Here is a 26,293-nt window from a genome sequence, read left to right as displayed (position 1 = left end):
GCCACTAGCAGAGATTTTCCACTAAAAACAGGATGTCAAATCAAGAAAGGAAACAAGGCTAGATAACCAGGAATTTATACATAGATCTCAAAATACTACTACTAATAATAATAAAATACTGGCCATGAATCACAAGTTAGTGAATGTATTACAACTCAGGTACTAGATATACCTGTAATACTACAGGCAGTAAAGATACTTTATGTGCACATTTCTAGAAGCAGTAGACCTTATACATTTTTTCAGATTCATTATGAGCTCAAAGGATGAGGGCTACATTTTTAGTTATTAGGTGGATTTGGGTTGGGCAGGATCTCAGATATGGTCATTGAACTAGATAGCTTCTAAGGGCAGTCTGAGTTGTAAATCTGTGATTTTATCTTTTTATGTGATTCATTTGAAGAGAATATGGACAAAAAGAAAATTTGCCATACACTTTTAGTAGCGTATTGGAGATTCTTTAAAAAAGAATTGGCTAAGCTTTCAAAAATCAGATTTTTTTTTCCACACAGAATGTTAAGAAGGTGTATACATGAAAATGTTAAATCTATTATTGGATAGCTTAGTTGGTTTACTCATGGTGTAGGCCTTAAAAAAATCACAATGAGACTCTTGAAATACACTCAACCTCTTAATCTGTGTGGTATCTGGCTTTTAAATTCTGGACCAGAATTTAAGAATATTTCAAAGGACCAATCTGCATCAACTGAAATACTACACTTTTTTTTTTGTCCACAAGCAAATAAAATAGAGCATAGGTTGAAAACTTTTATTTCAAAGCAAATATGATATTTACTGCTAAGAGTCTTTTATGATTTGAAAACTTGAAAAGACCTACCTAAGGTAGGTCCCAGGTTTTTTTTTTGGGGGGGGCATGGAGGAAAAGGGTTAATGGTGCAATAGCTTGAGGACATTCTGGGTTCTCTCATGGTATGGGGCTAATTTTAGTAGTGGGTATGGAGTAGCCTCTGTCCATTTCACCACAAACATCACACCCATGCAATTGTATTCTAGTCTATTTTCATGTATTGTTCTCTACCTTGAAAAGCTTTATACTACCTTTGAAAAAAAGTGATTTATATTTCTGTTTGACTACATGTTATAATATTTGCATGATTAAATCTTAAGGAAGGGAAAGATAAACTTAATTCAGCTAAGATTGTATTATTCTCTTGTTTTTAGGAGGCTTTTTCTTATCTTAAAACTTTTAATTAATTTTGCTATTGAGCTCAAGATTTTTGACTCTTCTGTAACTTTCTGCTTTGATGATATAGATATTTATGTATATATATATTTACATATATATGTGTGTGCATTATATATATATATATACATATATACATACATACATATATGTATTATGTTTCACAGTGGGACAGAGAACTGAACTTGGAGTCACAAGTCTTGAATTCAATCTCCTTGGCTCTGCCACTTGGCACCTATGTGACTTTGAATAAGTTACTTAAGCTCTATGACCCTCAGTTTCCTCACCTGTATAATGAAGGGATTGGACTAGATTGGACTCTGAGATCCCTTCTAGCTCTGATCAATATTTCTAAGATCTTGTATATAAAGTCGGAAGTGTTTGAAAAATAGGCCATCCAGTTAAAGTTAAATAAGGGAGCCCGAAATGTAAGCATTTGGCAACATCTGATCAAATCTTTCCATTTTCAAAAAGGAAAGACTCTGCACAACAAACATTTCAAAATTCTTGATTAGCCTCCCAACTACAAACTACTGCTGTGGTGTAAAAGAAAATGTTCCCCGTTCTATTTCCTTAGGACAGAGTTTAGAATTTTAATTTTTAAATGTGATTTTAAGGAATTAAAATTTCTCATATTTGTATACTCAAGTTGGACAGGTCCAATTACTCTTCATTTCTTTTCTTTTTTCAACTGGACCTTTAATTTCATTGCTAATGAAATTAGCTAGGCTAGGTGCCTTTGGTTGAAGAACTTTCTCTACTCATCCAGATGAATACCTCCTCTGAAGTTTGTAGCATCAAAGAGTTTTGTGGCACACTAAGGGTTAAGTGATTTACACAAGGCCATTTCTAGCTTTGCTAAATGCTTACAACTTCAATCCACAAATGAATGTTTTCACTACAATAAAAAAATGTACTTCTACATCATCAATCAAAAGTATATTGGCCAAATCCTTGTCAACTGACAAACAAGGTATTAATTTTGAGATACTATCCAATTTGTATCTCACAATGCCTTTTCAGGGTAAAGAATATACTACTCAATGATTCCGTCCATTATTCATCAGGTGTTATGTATGATTAAGAATGACATCAATATAACTAAGATTTTCTGTCCCAGAGATCCCAATTATATATACCTTGTTTGGGCTTGTCACGCATTGGAGTCATATACCCATCTTCATCCATTTCTCCTCGTGGGCTCCGTTCTGCTGCAAATACTGTGGGGTCAGCACTATATCTTTGGGTGCTGCTGTCCTCCTGGACAAGGGGTGCCACTTGTTTGCGCAGAGTGCCATTACAACACGTGTCATCAAAAATCTCCGCTGTGGCCCCTTGTACAACAGGGGCTTCAGGGATTATACAGCTGGTGGCCCTGTATGGCACAGATACTCCTTGTTCTGTAGCAAAGCCCCCATCTCTATACACAAATTGGTTCTGTGAAAAGCAAAAAGACATTTTGAGAGGAGGTGATGATAGGAATAGCAGAAACACCAAGAGCAGCAGTAAGATCATAAAGGCCTATCAAAGCTCTTCTTTCAGAAAAAAAAAAGATATAGACTAAAAACACCTGAAATATAATTTTCCTTAAATGATGAATCCTTTATAAAATACCTGGTAATGACACACTATCCATTTTGCTTTTTCAACACAACTTAAGCCTGACCTGGCAAAAAACAAAAAAGCAAAAACAAAAAATAACCACATTATATGTACTTCTCCCACAATAGCTTATCTGTGGCATGAAGTTATAATCTTTTCCAGAAAAGCGTCAGTGCCTACAGACAATTGTCAATTACAAACAGAAGTATGCTGATGTGTTTTAAAGTTGAAGTTTCCCTATTCACTGCCTTTCCCTGAGGCTACTATGGCTTTCAATCTCTAGTACTATACTAGAAGGCTATAGTCAGATTATTACTTTCCAGAACATGACACGAGAATTGGGGGCTAAAGCTGGCCCCTTAATTCAAGAGCATAATTTATGAGCTCAAGTAAATCCTCTGAATAAAAACTGAAAGCTATTGCTGATCTCTAATATCCCTGAACTCTGAGTTTTCTACTGAGTTCCAGTCTGGGATAAAAAGCATCTGTTGACATGTCCAAATAATGGACTGTAGCATCTTACTCACTGTTGGCAGGGGGAGGGGTAAAAGGATTGGGAGGGGATTGGGAAAATTATGGAAGATAAAGGGAGAGCAGACATGGTACGTTCAAAAGGCCAAACGGCCTAAAAGATGAAGGTTGTTTGTGAAATACTTACTCCTGACATGGGGGTGTAGGCAGGAGGAGGGCTGTGTCCAAATTCACTCTAATAGGAAAGAAAAATGGAATGACGGATATAATAAGAGGTCACATGAATGGAAAACAAAAGCCACATGAATTGTATGAACCAATGGGGAACTCATGCACAACAGTGAAGTTTGCACAACTGGTGAATTCACATTCTACTCTGGCTACAAGAAGCTTCTTTGGAAATATCAAATATTTGGATTTAATTCCAGAAAATGAAAATTCCATACAGAAATTCAATGTACCAAAGATGAAAAATCTAATCATAATGACTTTTCTAACAGTTTTAGAAGGGAATATAAAGGAACATAGAAGAAAAATTTTCAAAGCTTGATCCTAACCAAGGAAAGGTTTCTTTTCTATACAACTCGATGGAATAGAAGGGGAAAAAATGAGGCTCCTGCACAAAATCACAATGATAAAGCAGAAGAATGAACCACGGACCTGGGTTCCAACTTGAACTTGGTCACTTAATAGTTATGTAACCCTGGACAACTCACTTATGTTCACTAAATATAAGTGCCCCTTATCTGCATGTAAATAAAGCTCCTTGTCCTATTTGCCTCACAAAATGTTGTGAGGAAAACAATCTGTAAACTCTAAAGCATTTTTATAAATATGAGCTACTATTACTATCCCACGAAGAAACAATCTGTTCCAAAGTAAGTGGGAGTTCCTATTGTTTGGGATCACTTATGTCTCTTCTATCCTTCATCTTTTAGATAGCTTAATGGGTCAGCACCCTAACTTTTCTTCATATAGCTATAAAATTATTTTTGAGTCATATTTAGTTGTGTCTGACTCTTTGTGACTCCATTTTTATTGGTTTTTCTTGGCAAAGATACTGGAGTGGTTTGACTTTTTTTTCTGTAGGGTCCCTATTTTATAGTTGAAGAAACTGAAACAAACAGAGGTTAAGTGACTTGCCCAGGTTCACATATCTAATATCTGAGGCCAGATTTCAAACTCAGGTCCTCCACCCTCTAGGCCCAGCACTCTATACACTGCACCACCCAGCAGCCATAGTTATAAAAATGGATATGTATTTACTCTTCTATTGTTATGTGTTTGCATGTGAACAATATTGGGTCCTGGGTGGGTGGGGAGGAAATGTATATTTAAATGTATGATTAAAAATACTCTTAACTAGACCAAAAAAGCAGAAGACTCTAGAAAGAAAGCTGCCTAGGAGCCTCTGACATAGTCTCCAAAAGTCACCAAGGTTCCCTAGCTTCCTCCACCCCAAGTCAGGATGTAGAGTCATGTAGATGCCTGCCAGCAATTGATATTCCTTATTCTCAGGGAACTCAAATTAGAGCATCAACTCAATTGATCCAGCTACCTTTCTCATTCAGAAAGAGAATACCTTGAAAAAGGACTTTCACATTAAACATATATTAAATAATTAGTGTGTAAGACACAGTGCAGCACACAGACAAAACAAACAGAATGATCCCTAACCTCAAGGAGCTCCATTCTTCTAGACCCAAAGATGGGAAGTAAAACTCAAGCCATTCACAATTAAGATGATTAGAGCTTCAAAATGGCAGAGTAAAGTCAGGGACTTGCCTGAACTCTCCCAAATTCCCTTCCAAACAAATTTAAAATAGCACCTCAAAATGAATGTGGAAATGGCAGAACAAACAAAAGGATGGGGTGAAACAATTTTCTAGCCCACAACAACTTAGAAGTTCAGCAGGAAAAGTCTGTCTCATTGAGGTGAAAGTGGAACTCAGTCCAGTATACGTCACACCCTAGCAAACAGGCAGCGGGCCTTGGGAACAACTGAATTAGCAGCAGTGGCTTCTGGAACTCTCAGCCCAGAGCATAAGTGATCAGAAACTGGTGAGAAGGAGATTACAGGGAACCCTTAGCTGGCACTGTGTTTAGGACTCTGTTGTATTGCCCACACATCGTTTCAGGTTGCAGTCCCAGGACAAGGAGGAGGGGCACTGGCACACTCAAGCCTGTAGACATGGGGATAGAGGAGCCCTGGTCAGGATTTCAGGGCAGAGAAGAGGGCTTTTGGTAGCTCACAAGCCAGAGCACAGACCAGAAAAGCAGTGACCACACCTTTTCTTAGATCACCCACCCTGAAAGAACTGAAAACATACAGACCCCGAGAACTAGTGTTTTAAAAGCAGCATGAAAAAATCTGAAGTTTGGGACTGTGCCCCTCCTACTCCAGGAACAAATAAGCAAACAACAAAAAAAAGAGCATAACCATAGAAAGTTTTTATGGTAATAGGGAAGATAAAACACAAAACTTTTTTTCATCATATGAAAGACAGATCCACTGGAGAGAAGGCGGAAGGGAGAGGTTGAATGGGGCTAATTATCTCACATAAAAGAAGTATGAAAGAACTTTAACACTGGAGGGAAAGATGGAAGGTGGCAGAAAATGCTTGAACCTTACTCTCACCAGAACTGGCTCAGAGGGAATAACATATACAGTTACTTCGATATAGAAAATATATCTTATCCTACAGGGAATTAGGAGGGAAAGGGAATAAAAGAAGGGGTGTGGTGGGACTGAGAGAAGGGAGGATGAATTGAGGGGAGTAGTAGTCAGAACCAAAACATTTTTGAGGAGGGACAGGATGAAAGGAGAGAGGATAAATGGGGAAAAATAGGATGGAGGGAAATAGTTAACAATCACAACAGTGGAAACATTGTGATTGTGGAAACATTTTTATAGTAAGTTTCTCTGATAAAGTCCTCATCTGTAAAATACATAGAGAACTGAGTTAAATTTATAAGAATATAAGTCCCCCAATTTATAAATGGTTACAAAACATGAACAGGTAGTTTTCAGATGAAGAAATCAAAGCTATCTATAGTCATATAAAAAAAGATGGGAATCACTATTGATTAAAGAAATGAAAATTTAGAACAAAACAAAACAAAACAAAATTCTGAAATACCACTTCACATTTATCTGATTAGCTAATATGACAGAAAGGGAAAATGACAAATGTAAGAGAGGATGATGTGGGAAAATTGGGACACTAAAGCACCATTGGTAGAATTGTAAACTGATTCAACCATTTTTGAAAACAATTTGGAACTATGCCCAAAGTGCTTTGAAGCTTGCCTTTTGACCTAGCAGTATAACTCATAGCGTATCCCAAAAAAAATCATAGCAGTTCTTTTGGTGGTGGCAAAATTGTGAGGATGCCCATCAATTGGGAAATGGCTGAACAAGTTGTGGTATATGGTGGTGATGGAATACTTTTGTGCTGTAAGAAATTACAAACAGGATGCTTTCAGAAAAACCTGGAAAGACTTACATGAACTGATATATATAAAGTGAAGTAAGCAGAACCAGGAGAACATTGTATACAGTAACAGCAATATTGTATGATGATCAACTTTGAAAAATTTGGCTACTCTGATAAAGACAATGGTCCAAGACAATTCCAAAGGATCTATGATGGAAAAAAAAGTCCATTTCCAGAGAAAGGACTAATTGGAATCTGAATGCAGATTGAAGGAAATGTTTTTTTAGTCTTTCTTTTTTCTTTCTTTCTTTTTTCTTTCTTTCTTTCTTTCTTTCTTTCTTTCTTTCTTTCTTTCTTTCTTTCTTTCTTTCTTTCTTTTTCTTTCTTATCTATATTTTCTTTTACAACATGACTAATATGGAAATGTGTTTTACATGACTCCACCTGTATAACCTATATCAAATTGCTTGCCTTCTCAATGAGGAGGGAATCAAGGGAGGAAGGGAAAGAATTTGGAACTCAAAATTTAAAAAAAAATTATATTATAAAAATTATATAAATATATTATATTTTTAATAAATAAATATACTATGTTACAAATATATGTAAATAAATATAAATATGATATAAGTAATTATATAAAATTATTTTTACATGTAATTAGGGAAAAAATAAAATATTTTTAAAGGGCTATGAAAGCTTCTCTGGCACAGACCTTTCCCCACCACAAGTCCTATTTTGACTTGTTGCTTCCTGATATTTGTAGGGGGGGCTGGGTAGCAGTGGCACGTAGCACTATTTGATGTTTTTGATGACTGACAATCCTAATGGATCTAAAATAATGCCTCCTACATCTTACTGATCAGGTTTTCAGGGCCCAGGCAAGTGTGTAGAGCTTTACAGTCTTTAGATATGATTTCCCTGATGTAAGAACAAAAATGCCCAGAGACCTTCCAAGTTCTGGTTTCTACCACTCTTTCCCTAGGCTCTGTTGCCACCCATCTGTTTCTCTACCTGTTGCCAACCACTAGGCATACCCCTTGAAGGACATACTTTATTTTCCTCAATTACTCAAATGTGAAGGGGTAGCTACACACTCAATTGAAATCATGAATCCTTGAATTAAATACTAAATAGAAGGGGGAAAACTATTCCTATCCTCTCCATAACTATAGTCATGTGAGGAAAATATATGCCAGTCGACACATCTCGATGTTTGGTCTAGGTAGTCTTTTATATATAACTTAGTGACGTGTTAGCATTTTGTAAAAAGGATCCTTAAGGATCTCTAACTGAAATCTGTAAGGAAGGTACCTCTCCAAAAAGAATCGGGAAGATACCAGGGCACCAAGTAGTGCCTTGGGAATTATCCAGGAAGAAATGGCATCAAATGAATTTGGATAATCACTGGAGCTGGCTTACAACCTGGTGCAAATACTTTGGGGATTGGTATGATAAGAAAATGGCCGTTCTTAGGTCTCCTAATTGTGGGGTGTCAGAGCAAGTGATGGGTTATTGTAATATTTACAAGGCAATTCACTGAGTAGGATAATATGAATACAAGGCTAAAACCCGAATAGATTTTGTGTTAACAGTGAAAGGCTTTTGCTATTACGGTGAAGAGATAGTTTATTCTCACAGGAATAGCAAAGACCATAAGGTTCTCAGAAACTTCTTGATGGTCAAGACTTGTTGAAACTTTCATAAATATATTTTGGGTGGTCTAGAATTTCTCTCAGATATTTAGAGATGCATCTTTTACACAGATAATGCAATTCATATGTAAATGCAGCGGATTTTTAAAACTGCTGATAATAAAAGGTTGAAAGAGACAATACAAACTTAAAGATAATAAATAATATAGGAACGAGACTTTGCCTACAATAGGATTACTTGTAGGACTTAATTAGATTCCCTTAGGGGGGCAAACTGAAATCTAAGAAGAAATATACAATTCATCAATTTATTTGGAGTCAAACATTTATTAATTCTCATTATGTACTTTAGCAGGCAGGATACTCCTTCATCTCAGCCAGGTGCTACCTGATTTCTTGATCCTTCTATTCATTCTCTGACTGCTCACTTAGACTCCTTCACCCCTAAAATGCTGCCTGACATGCCCATTTCCTCTACTATTTTGCCCTACCTGTTTGAGGTGTTACCTTGGATTTGTCATTTAACTTCTCTTAGTTTCTTTAATTGTAAAATGGAAATAATAATGCTTTACCTTTCTTGGCCTCATTTTATCCATATGAAAAATGGGAATTATAATGCCAGGAGTATGTACCTCACTGTATCATTTTAAAGAAAGTCCTCGCTAAAACTTAAAATGACACTGATATGTGATGTATGATATTAAAATGTGCTGCTGACCATTGGTAATTGGACATTTACTGGCATAAAGACAGAGCTCTAGACTTAGATTCAGTAACACCTGAGTTTGAACCCTACCTCAAACACTTACTACTTTTAGACCCTGGACAAATTACCTCACCTCTCTCAGTCTGTTTTCCTCATCTGTAAAATGGGAATAGTAATAGCACCTACTTCACAGGGTTGTTATGAGAATAAAGGGAAATAATATATGTAAACAGGGATAAAGGCTGGAGCTGTGGTTTCATTATTATAGAGACCACAAGATAAGGGAAGGAATAAACATTTAAATAGTGCCTACTATGAGCAAGGCACTATACCAAGCACTTTACAAATAATTTGATTCTTACAACAACCCTTAAAAGTAGGTGCTGTTATTATTCCCATTTTACAGCTGAAGAAATTGAGGCAAAGTGAGGTTAAATGATTTGCTTGGGGTTACATAGTTAGGGAGTATCAGAGGCAGGATGGAACCTAGTATTCTCTTGACTCTAGGCTCTGCATTTTTTCTGCTGTATGTACCTTGACAACCACTAGCTCAAGGAAGGATGATAATGATCTGTTACCAGCAAATACATACAAAAGCAGGGTGACTATGGCAGTCTGGAAAGAACACTTGAAAAGAAGGTTAAAAAAAAAATGAAAAAACCCACACAACTTCTGACTTGTCTAAGGCTAGAGGGATTCACTAGAGTACGCATGATTACTATATTCTTTTCACCTCTTGGCTTGCCAGCGAGGTGAAGCTGCCCAATAATGTTGTTAAACTACAATCTCTGTGGAAGAAGCATCAATCATCTGTGTACCTTTCATGTGTTGTAGGATAACTAGAGAAAAATGACTAAAGGGATGGCTCAACCTGTTGCTCCCTTCCAGAAAAACAGTTTGTTGGCTACCTCTGTCTATTACCTTGACTAGTCCTCATCCTATTACCCTCAAAATAACTGGACTTTTTAGATTTTGTCTATTGCAAGACATCAGGAGAGGTCGCACCATATTAGAATTCACTTAATGTCACTACCCTGACATGACTTACAGCCAGCACTACCTGCCAAATCCATATCAGGTTCTCTTGCCAAGTAACATCAGTTTCGTTTGTAGTGCCTTGGCCTTTTTGTTTTTCCCTGATCTCAATATTAAAACACAAATAGTAAGTAAAACCCTTTTAGCAGCCATTGTTGTTAGGATTGTTGAGTATGTGTATGTATGTATGTATATGTGTGTGTGTGTGTATACATATACATATATATATATATATATATATATATATATATATATATATATATATATATTTGCCTTTTTATGATTAAAAAAACCATTTCTTCATCTTCCCATGCAAGAGCAACTCAACTCCTAGGGAACATCTGTGAGGCCAATCAGCTAGGCTTGAAATTTGATAAAATTGTTGTTTAAATATATTTAAATTATATGTTAATCACAATGTCATAATTTATGGGCTTTGAAAATAACTTTTGTGCTTTAGAGCCAAGCCAGATTTTACTTTTTTTTTTCCTTTGGGGTTTTTTTTTCTGTTTTTAGATTTTAACAAGCTCTTTCTCCCCTTTTCCCCCCACCCCCATCTGGGGAGTTGAACTCTTAATATTGGAAATGATTACAGCTGCACATAGAGCTGTGAGTCAAAATTAAAATCCACACTGCAGTTAGAATGGACTGGAGTGAACCTGAACTTCAAAAGGAAGAATTTGTTTTTCGAATACGCTACTTTCAGGACTCCAGCTAAGCCCAGCTAAGCCCAGCTTTGGCCAGTAGAAGGTGGAACTAGGTTTATGACTTCAATTAGCCAGCAGGAAGGAGATACAGAGACATGGGTTATGAACTGAAAAAGGATAAATAGGTAGGTAGTTTTTGGTGGGAGATTTGTGAAGACGGCAGATGGAGGACAGTTTAATTTTGTGTCCTTATCCCTGGGGCATTGTATTCATAACTTTGGCTTAGATGCCAGGAGTTATTGGAAGGTCAGATAATATAGTAAATGCATAAAATATAATATTAGTAGCATTAAAGTATTAAACATATTTAAATATATTTTATATTATTGCCTTATATGTTACATAGAAAAGTTCATTATTGTGCACAGTATTGTTTCCCTTTATCTTTGGTTAGAACAGCACCCTCTTAGACTCTCAGAGTTGGAAGGGAATCTTGAACAGAAATCCCTTCAATGATATCCCTATCAAATGGATACAGTCCTGCTCACACACTTTCAATGAAAGAGAGACTACTCCCTCTTTCCCTAGGCCCATTCTTCCACTCTGGAACAGTGTCAGGATTTCCTCACATTGAGTCAAAATCTACCTTTATGTAAATTCAACCCACAGGTCTTAGCCCTGCCCCCTGTGACCAAACAGAACAAGCCCACATCATCATTCACATAATGGTCATCAGGTGTTTGAATACAGTCACTATGTCACCTTACTCTAAGTAGTCTCTCCTTCAGCTGAATCTAGGCTAGCTTATTTTCCAGGCCCCTCATTGTTCTACTCCGGTGCCAATTCAGCTACTTTTTCTCCTGTCTTAGGAGAATGTTATTCTTATAACCAATTGAAATCAGCCCTAGGAAAATGTTCATATTTCATCATCACATATCAATTTCCCCAAACTAAACTTTTGGGCAGAGCAGCACATTCTATCTACCTTCTATTTTATTAAATTAAACAATAAAAACTGAATCACTTTTTTTCCCCTTCTAAATGATTTATTCCTGATGAAGTTCTTGATCCAATTAATAAAAATAGAAACTTGCTCTATAAGACATTTTTATCCAATCAACAATAGTGTATCCTCTATCACACTTAATACAGTATGTATTTTACATAGTGCCATCAGGAAAATAATATGCCAGTCGATCAATCCATATGCCAGTTAATCTGCCGATAAGAAGTAGGGTACAACTAATGAAAATCAGAAAGTAGTTCAAAAATACTTTTCTAGTCTTTGCTTGTTTGATTTTGTGGGAATCTGTCTTTGCAAGCAAACAAATTATGCTTTCAAAGAGAGCTGTCCAGATGGTCTACTAGAAAAAAAAAATTGCTGGGCTAAGATAAGTATACTGGGAGCCACAACTGACTAGCTTATAAACTTGGGCAAGCAACTTAATCTCCCCTGACTCTTAATTTTCTCATTTTCTCTCCCTTGCCTGACTTACAGGATGATGAGGTAAGTGAAGGGACAATATTAGTCAACGTCTGTTCAAGCCAAGAAAGAAGACTTTACAAGCCAAATAGAAATTGTGCAAATAGAACAACTGTTTTATGGCAAATCTGCTTTTCTTTATAACACTTTTGTAATTCAGATTATTAAATGCACTCTATTTTATAGATGGATATAGATACATGACTGGCTCTAGGGGAAACTCTGAAGTAAGTTGCCATACCCACCCTCTTGATTCTTAGCTCTTTCCCCCATTTTTTCAGCTGTCCAATGCACTCTTGGTTTCTTTATCTCAACTCCTTATGAAAACCTGCTCTGAGGAGAAGATCTGATACTTATACTGATGTATGAATGAATGATAGCACTTTGTGTTACTTCCCCTGTATTTCAAGTGATTGTGAAGTGAAATAGACCTCTAAAGCTGAATTTTCAGTCACAAGTCATCAGGAGGAGGGAAATGTTTAGATGCCTTCTCATTGCCCCTGAAATCACATTACTTAAGTCACTGACTACTCTTCCTATATAGGAATTCAGCAATTAATTGGGAGTAGGATGAGTTGGGAGTTAAATGACTGGATGATAAAATTTTCACATGATTAAACTAGGATTAAAGAAGTTTTGTTCTTAGCACAGGACTCTACTCAATAAACTTGTCTTCTTTCTTCATTAAAGGCTACGTAAATTGCTGTATTTGCAGGTAATGACTCACATCCTTTTGAAATAACCAGTGCAACAATAAGTTCTTTTTCTTTTAAAAGATGTTTCTGTAAAATGCATCTTAATCCAGTTACAAGGAGTCATCTTTCTATACTCTTTTTACTGTGGTTCTCTAAGGACAATTTCTAAATCTCTGACTTTTTAATCCCATTGCTTTAAATGTCTGCTTTGTGCAAATGACATCTCATTATAAGGGAACATGGTTATTCCCATTCTCAAAAGCAAAAATAAAAGGGAAAAAATAGATTTTTACTTAGCCACAAAATACCAGGAGTTAATGAAGGATAAGCAGATGGAACTTAGTCACGCTTTTTGAATATCATGTCCTGGCATCATTAATCACAGAGATTCCTATCTTCTCCCATGGTGTGATCTCTACACTCTCTAGTTTGGTTTAAGATGGGGGCAGCTGCCAAATTTCTCTTGATTTGTACAGGTTTCTTTCAACTGTTATTTGAAGATATTTCAACACCATAGAGTGACTTTAAAGTATATAGATGGAATTTTTAATGGACATGGCAACTGTTTAAACCAAATAAAATTCAAAATGGTCTTGAACTTCTATTTTTGATGCAGGAATAAGGTATTTGGCTTAAGAGGCCACTGTTTTTTATCATTAGTGTAAATGCATTAGGAAGTTGGATGACTATTCTCTATCTAGAGAATTTGTGCTATGTATGAAACTCAAAAATGCTTATAGAGCTCCCAAGTCAATTCTTTCAATGCCCAACACAACATTATAGATAATGGTTTCATATCAATAAGCATTATTCACATTGATACTTATAAAGTACCTTATGGCAATTATCTTGTTGGAGTTTTATAACAATTCTGAGTAGAAAAAATTATAATTCCTATTTTACAGATGAGGAAATTGAGGCTCAAAGAAATTAGGTAACACCTCCATGGTTAATGGCAGAGGCTACTTTCAATCACAGGTGTACGTAACTTTAAATCTGTCTCTTAAACCACCATGTTATGGCGCTCTAATGTGATAATGTCTTTCTGGCAACCTATTAAACTAGCATGGTTGATGTTCAATCAACAAATATTTATTTATCACCAACTCAGGGTACCGTGTTAGGTTGTATATTTGGCATTTTTGTGTAGAACACACACTAAGGTAGGATGCTGAACATTATCCTGGATCAAATACCAAGATCGTGGACAACCATAGAAAAACATATATGTGATTGAAGACAGGGGCACTAGACCAGATCATCTCTTAAGTTCTTTCTATCTCAGTGATTCAATGAAATAAATTGTGGAAAGAACAGGAAGACTATCAGTTAGAAGACTAGATTCTATCAGTGAACTTTGAGCTAGCTACCTTATCTCTTTGGGACACAGTTTCCCATCTGCAGAAGGACCCTTCCATTTCTAAAATCCTAGAGCTCTATGATTCTATACTTTGAGGTTCTGCATTTAACCTGCACTTTTTAATTTTTGAAGTGGAAAAAAACAACGTCAAAATCAAATCCAATGGATTCTACAAATATACTTCAATAAATATTTTTTGAGCACCTGTGTTATGGGCAAAGCACTGTGCTAAGTGCAAAGGAAAATAGCAAGAAAAATTTAAGGTATAGTTCCTGCCCTTGAAGCTCTAATAACATGTTGGAAATTCACTCTGACAAATATTTTCAAATGCTGTTCTTCACTCATCTTCTACTATTACTTACATGAAATGGCCTATCATTAATGAACTAACAAGCATTTATTAATTTCTTAGTATGGACCAGGCAGACATTGAGCAAAGTAGCTGTAGGAACTCTTTTGTTCTTTGTATTTCTCTCCTAAGTGTAGAGTACAGTCCTGACACTCAGTAGATGCTTAATAAATGTCTCCTTGCTTGCTTGATTGAATATACAAAGATAAAGTCTACAAATGTTTTTGTAAACAAATCAGGGATATAGGTGGTACATAATTTTTACACTCATGGAGAAGGTCCAAAGGTTTGGACCATTACAATACCAAACAATTATAGAAAGTTAGAGTTGGAAGACATCCTATAAATAATCTAATCCAGTCTTTCATTTTACAGATAAGGTGGGAGGATTAGAAAGTGCAGGAACATTCAAAATCCAAAGTATTTAAATTATTTGAAACAGGGGGGAAACACTTAGAACCTCTTTATACTTCTGCAAATTAGCTATTGTAGAGAAAACATAGTGCAATAAAGAAAAGATGGGGACTTGCATCCAGAGCGTGGATTTGAATCTTGACTAGCATTTATGACTTCTTGATCTTGGGAAACTTCTCACCTCCTTCAATCTTAGTTTCCTCAACTGTAAAGTGGGAATTAGTATTGCCAGCACAATCTACTTCATAAGCCTGTTTGTGAGGATCAAGTGAGGTAAAGTACGTAAAATGTCTTAGAACCAAATTGGACTAAACAAATATCAGTTGTCATTAAGAATATTGCTTACTTTCTTCCTCTGAGAGGGTTCAGAGTTTCCCTCACATTACAAACAAAAACACACAGAGATGTAAATATATATGTGAACTTCAAAGCTATAAAATTAGATAATCAAAAATATAAAAATACATACATTTATACTTATGTTTCTATATAAAATTTTAAAGTAATTATATATATTATATATATACATATACATACATACATACATACATATCTAAATTGCTATCATGTTATGACATGTTCCTCTCACCCTCCCCTTCTCAAATTACAAGAACTGTGGAAATGAATTAAAAGTTTAAAAAGCTGCATTTCCAGGATTAATCTGCTTTTATGGGTTGTTATAACTGAGTGAGTAAAATACAGAAAATTTAATATAAATTCCATTCATTTAGATTTTGAGATAATTCAAACTGGATTGGAAACTTTAACTTTGCACTGCTTGTGCAAAACACATTTGATAAATTGATTAATAATTTAAATAAGATTTCAGGAGCCATGCATAATTCATTCATAAGAAAAGAGCCTATTTGCAAATAAGTCAGCATATTTGCCCTATGTATAGTTGTTAGGTTGTCTTCTATGCAAATGGCCACTACAAATTTTAAATAAATGGTATCCATTGAGATATATCAGGTTAAAAAAAACCCAAAAACTTCATATGGAGATTTTTTATTAATAGTTATGTGGTTACTTTGCTCATAATTAAGGAAACTGCATGTTCTATATTTATTGGTATGAACTTGTAATTTCATCCATTCATAGAACTCCCAATGTGCAAACTCTTTGTACTGGTGCAGAGATATATAACTCTGCTACAACTTAGAGTCAGAAAGTTGCCAGAAATACTAAGAGCTTAACGGTCACATGACTTGTGCCATTGGAAGGACTTGAATCTAGGTCTTCCTGGCTTCAAAGTGCCAGTTTGATCAATTAAATGAAACTCTCTCTTATTTAAAATATTTCTGTAATTTACCCTTTAAGTTGCAGGATAGAAAATAAATTCACATAAATCATCAACATTTTCCTATATTACTAACACAATCCAGTAGGCAGAAATAAAAAGAAATTCTGTTTCAAACAGATACAAATTGTATATAATACTTGGCAATCTACCTGCCAAAACAGAAACAGAAACTATATGAATTCATCTATATATACTTTATGGAAATAATAATGGACCTAAATAATTGGGGAAATGTTAGTTGATCATAGATAGGCTAAGTCAATATAACAAAAATGACAATGGCACTTAATTTAGTTATTCAGGGCCAGATCAATCAAAATACTAAAAATTTACTTTGTAGAGTAAGGAATAATATTAATATTCATTTGGAAAAACAAAAGGTATCAGATCTCATTGACCCCAGCTACTGTGATAAGAACTCAATATTTGACGAAAAATGCTACTAAAACAGGAATATAATCTGCCAGAAGCTACATATAGATAAATGTCGTAGTAGGGGCTGGGGAAAAGGGAACACATAAAGACATTATTGATGGAACTATTCTGGAAAATGATTTGCAACTGTTCCACCCCCCAAGAAATTATTAAACTCTGCATACCCTTTGACTCAGCTATACTAGTACAAGACTTAATAGACAAAGAGATCAAAAAGGAAAAGGACACATATTTACAAAATATTTATAGCAGCTCTTTTGGTGGTGACAAAGAATTGGAAACAAAAGAGTTGTCCATCAATTGGGGAACAGCTAAGTAAATTATGTGCATGAATTTAGTGAAAGTAAATACAGAATTTATTTATGATATGATATTTATATATTGTTACAGGTAATGAAAGGGATCGTTTCAGAGAAACCTGTCAAGAGTTAATATGAACTGATATAGAATGAAGTGACCATAACTAAAAGAACAATTTGTATGATACCTACAACACTGTAAAGATGAACAACTCTGAAAGATTTAAGAATAAGATTCAATAAATTCAATTCAATACAATGAACAATTACTATTTCAGATGACCTATGATGAATATCTTAGATATAAACAAATTAGAAGATCTACTTCCTGACAGAGAGGTGATGGGATTAGGATGCAGACTGAGACATACCTTTTTTGTACATAGCTAATACAGGAATTGGTTTTCCTTGACTATGCATATATTTCAGATGACCTATGATGAATATCTTAGATATAAGCAAATTCAGAGGATCTACTTTCTGACAGAGAGGTGATGGGATTAGGATGTAGACCGACACATACTTTTTTTGGACCATAGCTAATACAGGAATTGGTTTTTCTTGACTATGCATATTCATTGCAAAGGTTCTGTTTTTCTTTCTTTCCCTCCCCTCTAACCCTTACCCTACCATTGGGGTTCAGAGGTAAACAGAGAAAATAGATTTGTGATCATTTAAAACTAAATCAATTTTTTTAAAATTACACTTTCTTTTCCTATAACTAATCTATCTTAGGTTTTTATGCACCTTCAAAAACTTTAACTCAGTCTGTTGAGAGCTGTGCATGTGAGAGTGTGAAACAGGAAGATGAGTTTTGGGGGAAGGCTGTGGCATAATATTGGTTAGAAAAGTGATAGAGAGAAGCAAAGTTTTCTAACTATCAATCTGGGTGATCATATTTATTTTATTAAACTTTTTCTATAGCAACTATTTACATTTTGGAAATTATTTAAAGTCATATAATTAAGACTTCCAGAATAATCTTGTCCATTACTGCGCTTACTGAAATGATGTTTTCAACAGTGCTAGTTCATCCATACGAGCTGTTTACTGGAGAGAAAGAGATTTTGTAGCAATAGTTAATTCACCCAACTACTACCTTTTAAGCTACCAGGCTACACAGCTGTTGTGGCAAGTAAAAAGATTCCCCCTGGTCCCCGTGGAATTAGGACAGCTGGTTGGAGAGAGCTGATCTGAATAATGTTCGGTGGCTACTCCAGCACAGCTACTGACAGAACAAACAATACATGGCTGTCCCAGCAGCCCAGAGCAAACACCAGTTACATTTCACAGAAACAGGCTGGTATTTACAACTGATCTGAGCCAGAATGAATATCAGATTGAAGGTAGTACCCCAAGAGAAAAGGCAACTCTTCCCAAGAGCTGCCTGTTGACCAAGGAATGAATACCTTTCCCCCCCCCCATATCCCTTTAAAAGCTCATTAAAATGTATTTTTTTTTCTGGATATAAAAAGATGGGAGAACAATGGTACAAACAATCCTTGTGTCTTTTTATAGACCACTTGGAAATTTCTAAATTTATAAGGCTATTAATTCCTATTTATCTACTCTTCATTCTTGAGGGCCGCCAGAATAAAACTGACTGGTATATGATTATATTCATCTATACTTTCTAAAATGGTTAAGTCTTTCACAGATAATATAAGAAATCATGAAGAACAATGATATTAGGTCTGTGCAACCTGGTAGCTGAATTGACAATAGCTTGGTGAATCTACTATTAGTACAAATATTTTCTCTTTCCTTCCTTCCTCCTCTTCATCTTAATGAGCCTGGTAATAAAGTGGCCATTCATAGGCCCAATCTCACTACTAATTTGACAGGAATTTTAACCTACTCCATTTCCAATCTGTTCACCCATCCTCAAGAAGTGTGGTAGCTCTCTATTCTTGGAAACTCGCCATATTGATGTGGGACTTAATGCAGATGCCCAAATTACTTTATCCCTACTGTAGCTCAGAACCCTATAGTGTAAGTGATCTACCATATTGAATCTCTACAGTAGCAAAGGCTAAAGGTATGAACTACCAAATTCTCTCTCTTTTTTTTAAACCTAATTTGAAAAATGTTATTATCATCTACTTAGGAAAATGAAGCAGGTTATAAGGTCATATCTATGTGGTTCCCAGAAGGTTACTAATGGAGAGACCTTTGAGATTATCTAATCTATGTCTCTCATTTTTAAAGATGAGGAAGCTGAGGCCCAGGAAGTAAAACCATTTGCTCTAGGTAATACAAGTAGTGAGTGTCAGAGCAAGTATTTGGACCCAGGTTGGTCTTCTGGACCCAAGTTTGGACTTCTGATTCCACGTCCAAGGTCATACCTCATGGTCTCCCTGTATTCTCAGTAAATTCTGGAAACAGTGTTAGGAGTCTCAGTTCCAGTGAAGAGAAGCATCCTATGGAAATATTTACTTGGCAGAGCTAGGAAACTCAGGCTCCAACTGCAGTCAGATGTTCTGGGATTTCCAATTGCCAGCAAAGTGGGATTCCTATTTTTCATGGGAGTGGGAGTAATGATGACAGGAACACAGGCAGTAGTGAAAAAGTAGAGCAGAAGCAATGGATTGCTATTTCTTCTGGATCCTGACCCTTCTAAGAGACATGAGCATGACACTTCTGATGCTCCCTTCCCTCCAAACACCACCCACTGACTGGTCATCATTGGAAGAGGTCAAGTTTTCTGGGCAAACACAATTTAATCCCATTCTGAAGGGAGAAAAGAAAGCAGTTCAGGAGCCCTCTCTCAGACCACAAGATTCTTGCCCCTGGCCAGGGGTACAGGTCTCAGATTTCAGGGTATTATGCTAGGGCCTTCCTTCCTTGGAGTGGTAAGGGAAGTCACAGTTCTCTTTGATTGCTACAAGGCTCTGACTTTCCCTCTTTGGGGATTGAGGGCCACACTGGGTTCAAAGCCCCATATTCTCTCCTTAGCTAAGGTGGGGTTACTGGGCATCTCTGCCTGGAAAAGAAGGTTTATCTGGTTCAGATTCAGGAGAGCAGGGATGGCTGGACCAAGGGAGAGAGGATCCTCTAGTACTAGTAGGTCTTCCTAAACCTTCCCAATAAGGCCCAGTTCAATCCTCAATTCTCAGCTTTTCTATTCCAGGCATCCTTCTGGCCTGGCTGCCCTGGAAATGAGCCTCTTCTACCTGAAAATTACTTTATAACCCCTTTTTTTCCTTTCTTCTTCTCATTGCCTCCTAATTGGTCTCCCTAATTCCAGCATTGCCTCTCTGTAATCCATCCTCCACACAGTCACCAAACTTGTCTTCTTAAAGCTCAAGTGACCATATCACTCCCATTCACAAGAAATATCTGTGGCTTTCAATTGCCTCTAGGATAAAACAAAAATCACTATGTTCAACATTAGAGCTACCTGAACTATCTTCAGTTCCCTTTTTCAGTCTTAATTCTTATTATACTTCACAGTCTATAACACAAACAGGTCTACTTTCCATATCCCATAGATGACATCCAATCTCTCACGTTCTGTTTCTGTGCCTTTGCCTAGACTGTCTCTCATGAGTGGAATACAGTCTGATCTCACCTTAGTATTCTAGTTCCCATCAAACTTAAGCCATGTGTTATTTCCTTCGGGAGGCTTTCTAGTTCTATGTACCCTCTCTCCTCAAATCATCATATATATATATATATATATATATATATATATATATATATATATATACATACACTTATCACCATACACATATAACAGGGATTTGCTCTTGCCCATGTTACTTAAGAGAGAGGCACCTACATGAGAGAGATAGGGACCTGCTTCTGGGAGTAGACATTCTGCATCCCCTTACCACAAGGGTGGGAGCAGCCTCTTTCTACTGGCTATAGAGCTAGTATAGGCTACGTTTTAAAACTACTAGACATCTTGATCCAGGGGAAAAGTGTCATGCAGTCACAATGTGGGTATCATGAACTAAGCTGGGGGGTCCCTACAGCCTCAGGAAAAAGGTTTGAGGTTTTGGTCCATTTATGTCACCCTTTTTTTAGTTCTAGGTACAGATGGTAGGGTCCCTGGACCCAAAAGCTTGAGCCCTGGAGATTTAGGAATCAAGATTTCAGGCTAGATGTCAACTGTCACCCCAGCAAAAAAGCCCTAAGAAGCCAGTGCAATGTGCCAGGATGAGAGCTGGGGGTGGGAGTGGGAGCCAGTTAACTTGGAACTTGGTGGTACTGATGCTATATAGGAACTGAGCTAAACTGCAAACCTAATCTCTTTCATTTCCCTATAGATTAAAGTGGTAGGGGGCAAGGGCACAGCAGAATTACCAGAAGATGGGGAGGGGATGGTTATTTGTTAGTTCGTTCCTGAGATACTTTTGAAAAACCTACTCTAGCTGTTAAATGGTTAAATAGAACTGGGGTGCTGGGGACTTGAACCAATGGCAGATACTAGATGTTCTCTAATCCCCTTAAAAGTACTAGAAAAACCTGGGATAGGTGAGAAATGTAACAAACCAGGCTCTCCAGGCATCGGAGCCAGACTAATCACTGTTATACATGTTCTATTTGTCCAATTAGAAGTATTTTTGGAGGAAGGGGCTCGTTTGCTTTTGTCTGTATCCCCAGTGCCTAGCACAGGGCATTACACAAAGTAGGTACTTAATAAATATACTTTTTTCTTCAATTGGGTTAGATTTCTTTTCAAGATGTTAATGAGTACTATTTTGCTGATGCAGATGCATGGCATGACGGGAATAATTACAACTGCTAACATTTATGTAGTACTTCAAGATCTGCAAAGACCTTTACAGATCTTATGTTATCTTCACAACCCTGGGAGAGAGGTGCTATTATTATCCCATTTGACAAATGAGGAAACTGAGGAAGACACAGGTGAAGGGACTTGCCCAGAATCACACAACTAGTAAGGGTGGAAGGGCAGGTTTGAACTCAGATTCTTGACTCCAGTTCTAGTTTCAACTCTGCCACCTAGTAGGGAAGGAATGCCTTGGTTTTAAACACAAGCTGTGCCACTATTCATTGCAACCTTAAGGTACACAGTTTCCTCATGTATGAAATTCAAATAATTCTATTTTGGCATATATCAAGGCATTATAAAATCTGAATGTAGCCTAGACTCAGTGTTTCTTTAAGATATTACTATATTTCCCTCCCTTTTCAGAAAAATTATTTTACCTATGTGACCCATATACCAAATAAAACAGCAATGTTTGTTGGACCTACCTAAACAATGTTCACAGACTAACTGGATTTATATAGCTGGAAGGGACATTAGAAATCACTTAGTCTGACCCGCTCATTTCACAGATAAGGTAATTGAAGTCCAGAGAATGGAAGTAATTTTCCCTAGGACACTGAAACAATAAGCAGCAAAACCAGTGTTCAAACTCAGGAACTTCTAAAGTCAAAGCTGCAACTGGTAGTATGAATATCAAGAGTCAATATAGGTGAGAGCACTATGCAAAGTAGAAATCACTCTACAAATACAAGGCACCACGGTCCTGAGATTGTGATTCTTCACAAGACCAGGAATGAGAGCAGTGTGCTATAGCTGATAGAGAACAGTCCTCAGAGACAGAAAGACCTCAGTTCAAATCCTAGCTCCTACATATCCTGGGTGTGTGTCCAGCTTTTCAATCTTCTAGGGCAGAGGTGTCAAAAAAGTGGTTTGTAGGTCACATGTCGGGAACATCAACACTCCCCAGGGGTTCAGAACCAGATTAAAATGTAATTTTAAAATATTCAACAAAATAAGTAAAAATATAATAAAAAAAATACGATGAGACACTCAGTTGTGTCCCATTCTTCATAACTCCATTTGGGGTTTTCTTGGCAAAGATACTAGCGTGGTTTGTCATTTCCTTCTACAACTCATTTTAGGGATGAGGAGATTGAGGCAAACAGGGTTAAGTGACTTGCCCAGGGTCACACGGCTGTCTGAGACATCTCAGCAAGAGTCTTCCTGACTCCAAGTCTGGCATTCTATCCACTGTACCATCTAGCTGCACTCAATAAAACATACATTACGCAAATATTGTTTTCTAATTGAGTATGAGACCCCTAAGGATTTTTATGTATAATTTAGTGTTCCCCCCTCCCCCTGCTTCTATTTGAGTTTTAAACCGCTGCCCTAGAAAACTTTCTAAGGCTGTAAATTACAGAGATGGTGCTGACCTGCCCTGGTAGAAGGAGTTCCTTATTTGGGATTTTCTATATCTATAAATCATAGGTCTAGTCTCTAAATCATAAGGTCTTAGTCTCAAAGACTAAGAACTGAAGATTCAAGATGTCAGATTTAAAAAAGAGGAGGTTATATGATGCTGTGACTTCATGCCAAGTTAGAATATCCAATAAACATGCTTCCAGTATATACTGGTACAAATAGCAACTTTCCAATATGTATTAAATGATAGGACCCTGAGAAAATATACAATCCCAAGGGTTTCTGATATAATAGTATAAATAACACTTATCTAGATGTATATTTAATGATGGGTAGTAGCCAGGTGTTACACAAATTTGGGACGAATATTCTTTGGGTATTATTATTATTATCATTCAACATAAGCTAACTCTTAAGACTTTTTAGTGCCATTTCTAAAAATACAATGAGGAGAAATTAATCTATGAGGTTCATTTGATGGTACAGTTGCATAGCTAATATTCTAGATTTAAAGACCTTTCTCTTTTTTAAATAACAATCCTTTTGAAGATTAAAAAAAATCATTTCCTATTAGTGTTGAAACAACTCAAAGGATGAACACATTGGTATTCTTCTATGTTGTATAGCCGACATGTTAAATGTCTAATGATCAGACTCTAGGCTAACTGGGCCTAATTAGGTGAATGAGCTAAAAGCAGAAGAGATGATTAGATGAAAAAATATCCATAGTATTCTTGTATCCCTAAGGTGCTGCCAGTCTGAAATTTGGTGAAATAATATACTTGAAGATCCACACGCCCAAAAGCGAACATATTGGTTTTGTTTTCTTGAAACACTCCCACCTAACACTTGAAAGTATCAAGCCAGAGTCAACAAATGAGACATGTCATTGGAATCTGTATCCGGACATTGTCAATTGAAGGCCTCATGCTAAGCATGTGTGCAGGCTGGATTTCTCTCTCCCTATAACTGGTAGTTTTCCCAGGTAAAGGTTGACACATTAAGAGGCCATAGAGTTATGTAGAAGATATTGAAGCCATCCAGTCTTATTCTGTGAAGTGAAAAGTATTTTAATATGTTACCTGTGTCACAGTTTTAATGAATAGGGGCATGAAGCATTTTATGGATTTAAAAAAATCACAATAAACATTTTATTTATAGGTCCTGGAAAGAAAGTATCTGAAGAAAAGCATGAGAGTTTATGCTATTGAAGGTAGGGAGAAAACAGAAGACAGGTCCATCCTGGTGGGAAATTTCCTGATGCAGCTACAATTTGCCTTTAAATTCTAGTCTAAGTGAGTTGCTTAGATCACTGAAAGGTTTACTTAGTATTGAAAAGTTAATATGTGGGTTGATGGTGGAATTTGAGCCTAGGTCCATCTCACTCCAGGGATACCCTTCTACTACATCAGTATATCTCAGAGTAAAAATGATGGTACTATATTTGCCTTTCTTTCATGCCCTATATTCTGAAAACTCTCACCCACCACTGTCCATTATAAAGATAATGTCTGATTTATGCCCCCAAATAGTTACTATTATGATACATCGGGTAGAGCTGCTTTGGAGAATTAATGGTAAAATATGGACAAGCGTCACACATGATGAGGTTTCAAAAGGAGTTTAATCAGTGTTGAGAGAGGAGATACTCACTCAAAAGAAATGGCAGATCCCTCAAAATAGCAAAGTAAGGAATTAAAACCTATTAAGCTTATTCAAATATTTAATTACCAATGAAAATACAATATTCTATATTTACCAGGATAATGTTAGCTTAATCATGTACTCAAATGTTCACCATTAATCCTCTCTAAAATCAGGGAATTGATTAGCAATGATACTATTTCCTTATGTCATTTGTATCACCTTGATACCCTCCCCTTTCTGTTTCCCTGCTATTGATCTCTCTTGGTTCTTACATAATGTGTCCTACAGCTCTCAGTCTCTCCACATAAACTAGGACCTGTATCATATATCCCCAAAGACTCTTGTCTGAGCCTTTCTCTTCCCTATATTCTCACTTGTTGATCACATCAACATCTGTAGATTCAATTATCATCTCTATGGAGAGATATCTCTATATCCTATCCTAGAATCACTCCTGAGCTACAGATATTCATCTCCAACTGCTCCTTGGGCATCTTGAACTGAATGTCCTTTAGGCATGCATGCCAAACACGTTTGAAAGAAAATTCATGATTTTTCCTACAAACACTTCTCTCTTCCCAATTTGCTTATTACTGACAAGAAAACTACCATTCTTATCATCACCTCGGTGTCATCCTCTCCTCCTTACTTTCACCCTCCATATTTAATCTGTTGGTAGTAAATACTGTTGCTTCTACCTTCATATCATCTTTCATATACATCCCCTTCTTTCCACCCATACAGCCACAACTCTACTATATTTTCAAACATCACTTTACCTCGACTAGGTCAATAGTCTTCTATCTGGGCTTCCTACATCAATTCTCTCTCCACTCTAATCTGTAATCTACTCAGCTGTCAAGGTAAGTTTTCTAAAGCATAGGTTTGACCATCTAACCCCATCCATTGCTCACTGAAATCCAGTGACTCCCAATTACCATGAGAATCAAATTTGAAGTCCTCTTTTTCAAATCTAAAGTTCTTTCCTCTCTTCTCATATTTTATTATGGTAAAGAGCCCTCTACAGTACAGACACACTGGCCTTCTTACAGATCCCTGAACAGGACACTCCATCTCTTTGCCTTTGCACTAGCTAACCTCCATGCCTAGAATGCTCTGCCTCCTAACCTCTGCCTCCTAACTTTCCTAACTTCTTTCTAGAATCAATTCAAATCCTACTTTCTGCAGGAGACTTTTACTAACCATCTCCCTCCTCCCCAGCTGCTTATGGTTCGCCTTTCCAAATACCTTTCAGCAATTCTGTATAGGTATCTGGTAGGTACCTGGTGGTTTGCATGTAGTAGAACGTAAGCTAGCAGAATGTAAGCTCCGTAAGGGAAAGGTTTTACTTTTTCTTTTTGTATTCTTGGTGACTAGCATATGCC

General features: G+C 36.6%; 1 protein-coding gene across 1 annotated transcript in view; it reads right to left on the bottom strand.

The window, feature by feature from the left end:
- Nucleotides 1–26,293, bottom strand: part of ERBB4 (erb-b2 receptor tyrosine kinase 4) — a 1,374,278-nt gene that overhangs the window by 9,481 nt on the left and 1,338,504 nt on the right. The window contains 2 exon segments of the mRNA XM_021008671.2: nucleotides 2,344–2,641; nucleotides 3,465–3,512. Coding sequence (XP_020864330.1) covers nucleotides 2,344–2,641; nucleotides 3,465–3,512 — 346 coding nt within the window.

The sequence above is a fragment of the Phascolarctos cinereus genome, unplaced genomic scaffold (assembly GCF_003287225.1).
Source record: "Phascolarctos cinereus isolate Bilbo 61053 unplaced genomic scaffold, phaCin_HiC Scaffold_7;HRSCAF=346, whole genome shotgun sequence".
Lineage (NCBI taxonomy): Eukaryota > Metazoa > Chordata > Mammalia > Diprotodontia > Phascolarctidae > Phascolarctos > Phascolarctos cinereus.
The sequence above is the reverse complement of the archived record's forward strand: the minus strand, read 5'-3'. Positions and strand labels throughout refer to the sequence as shown.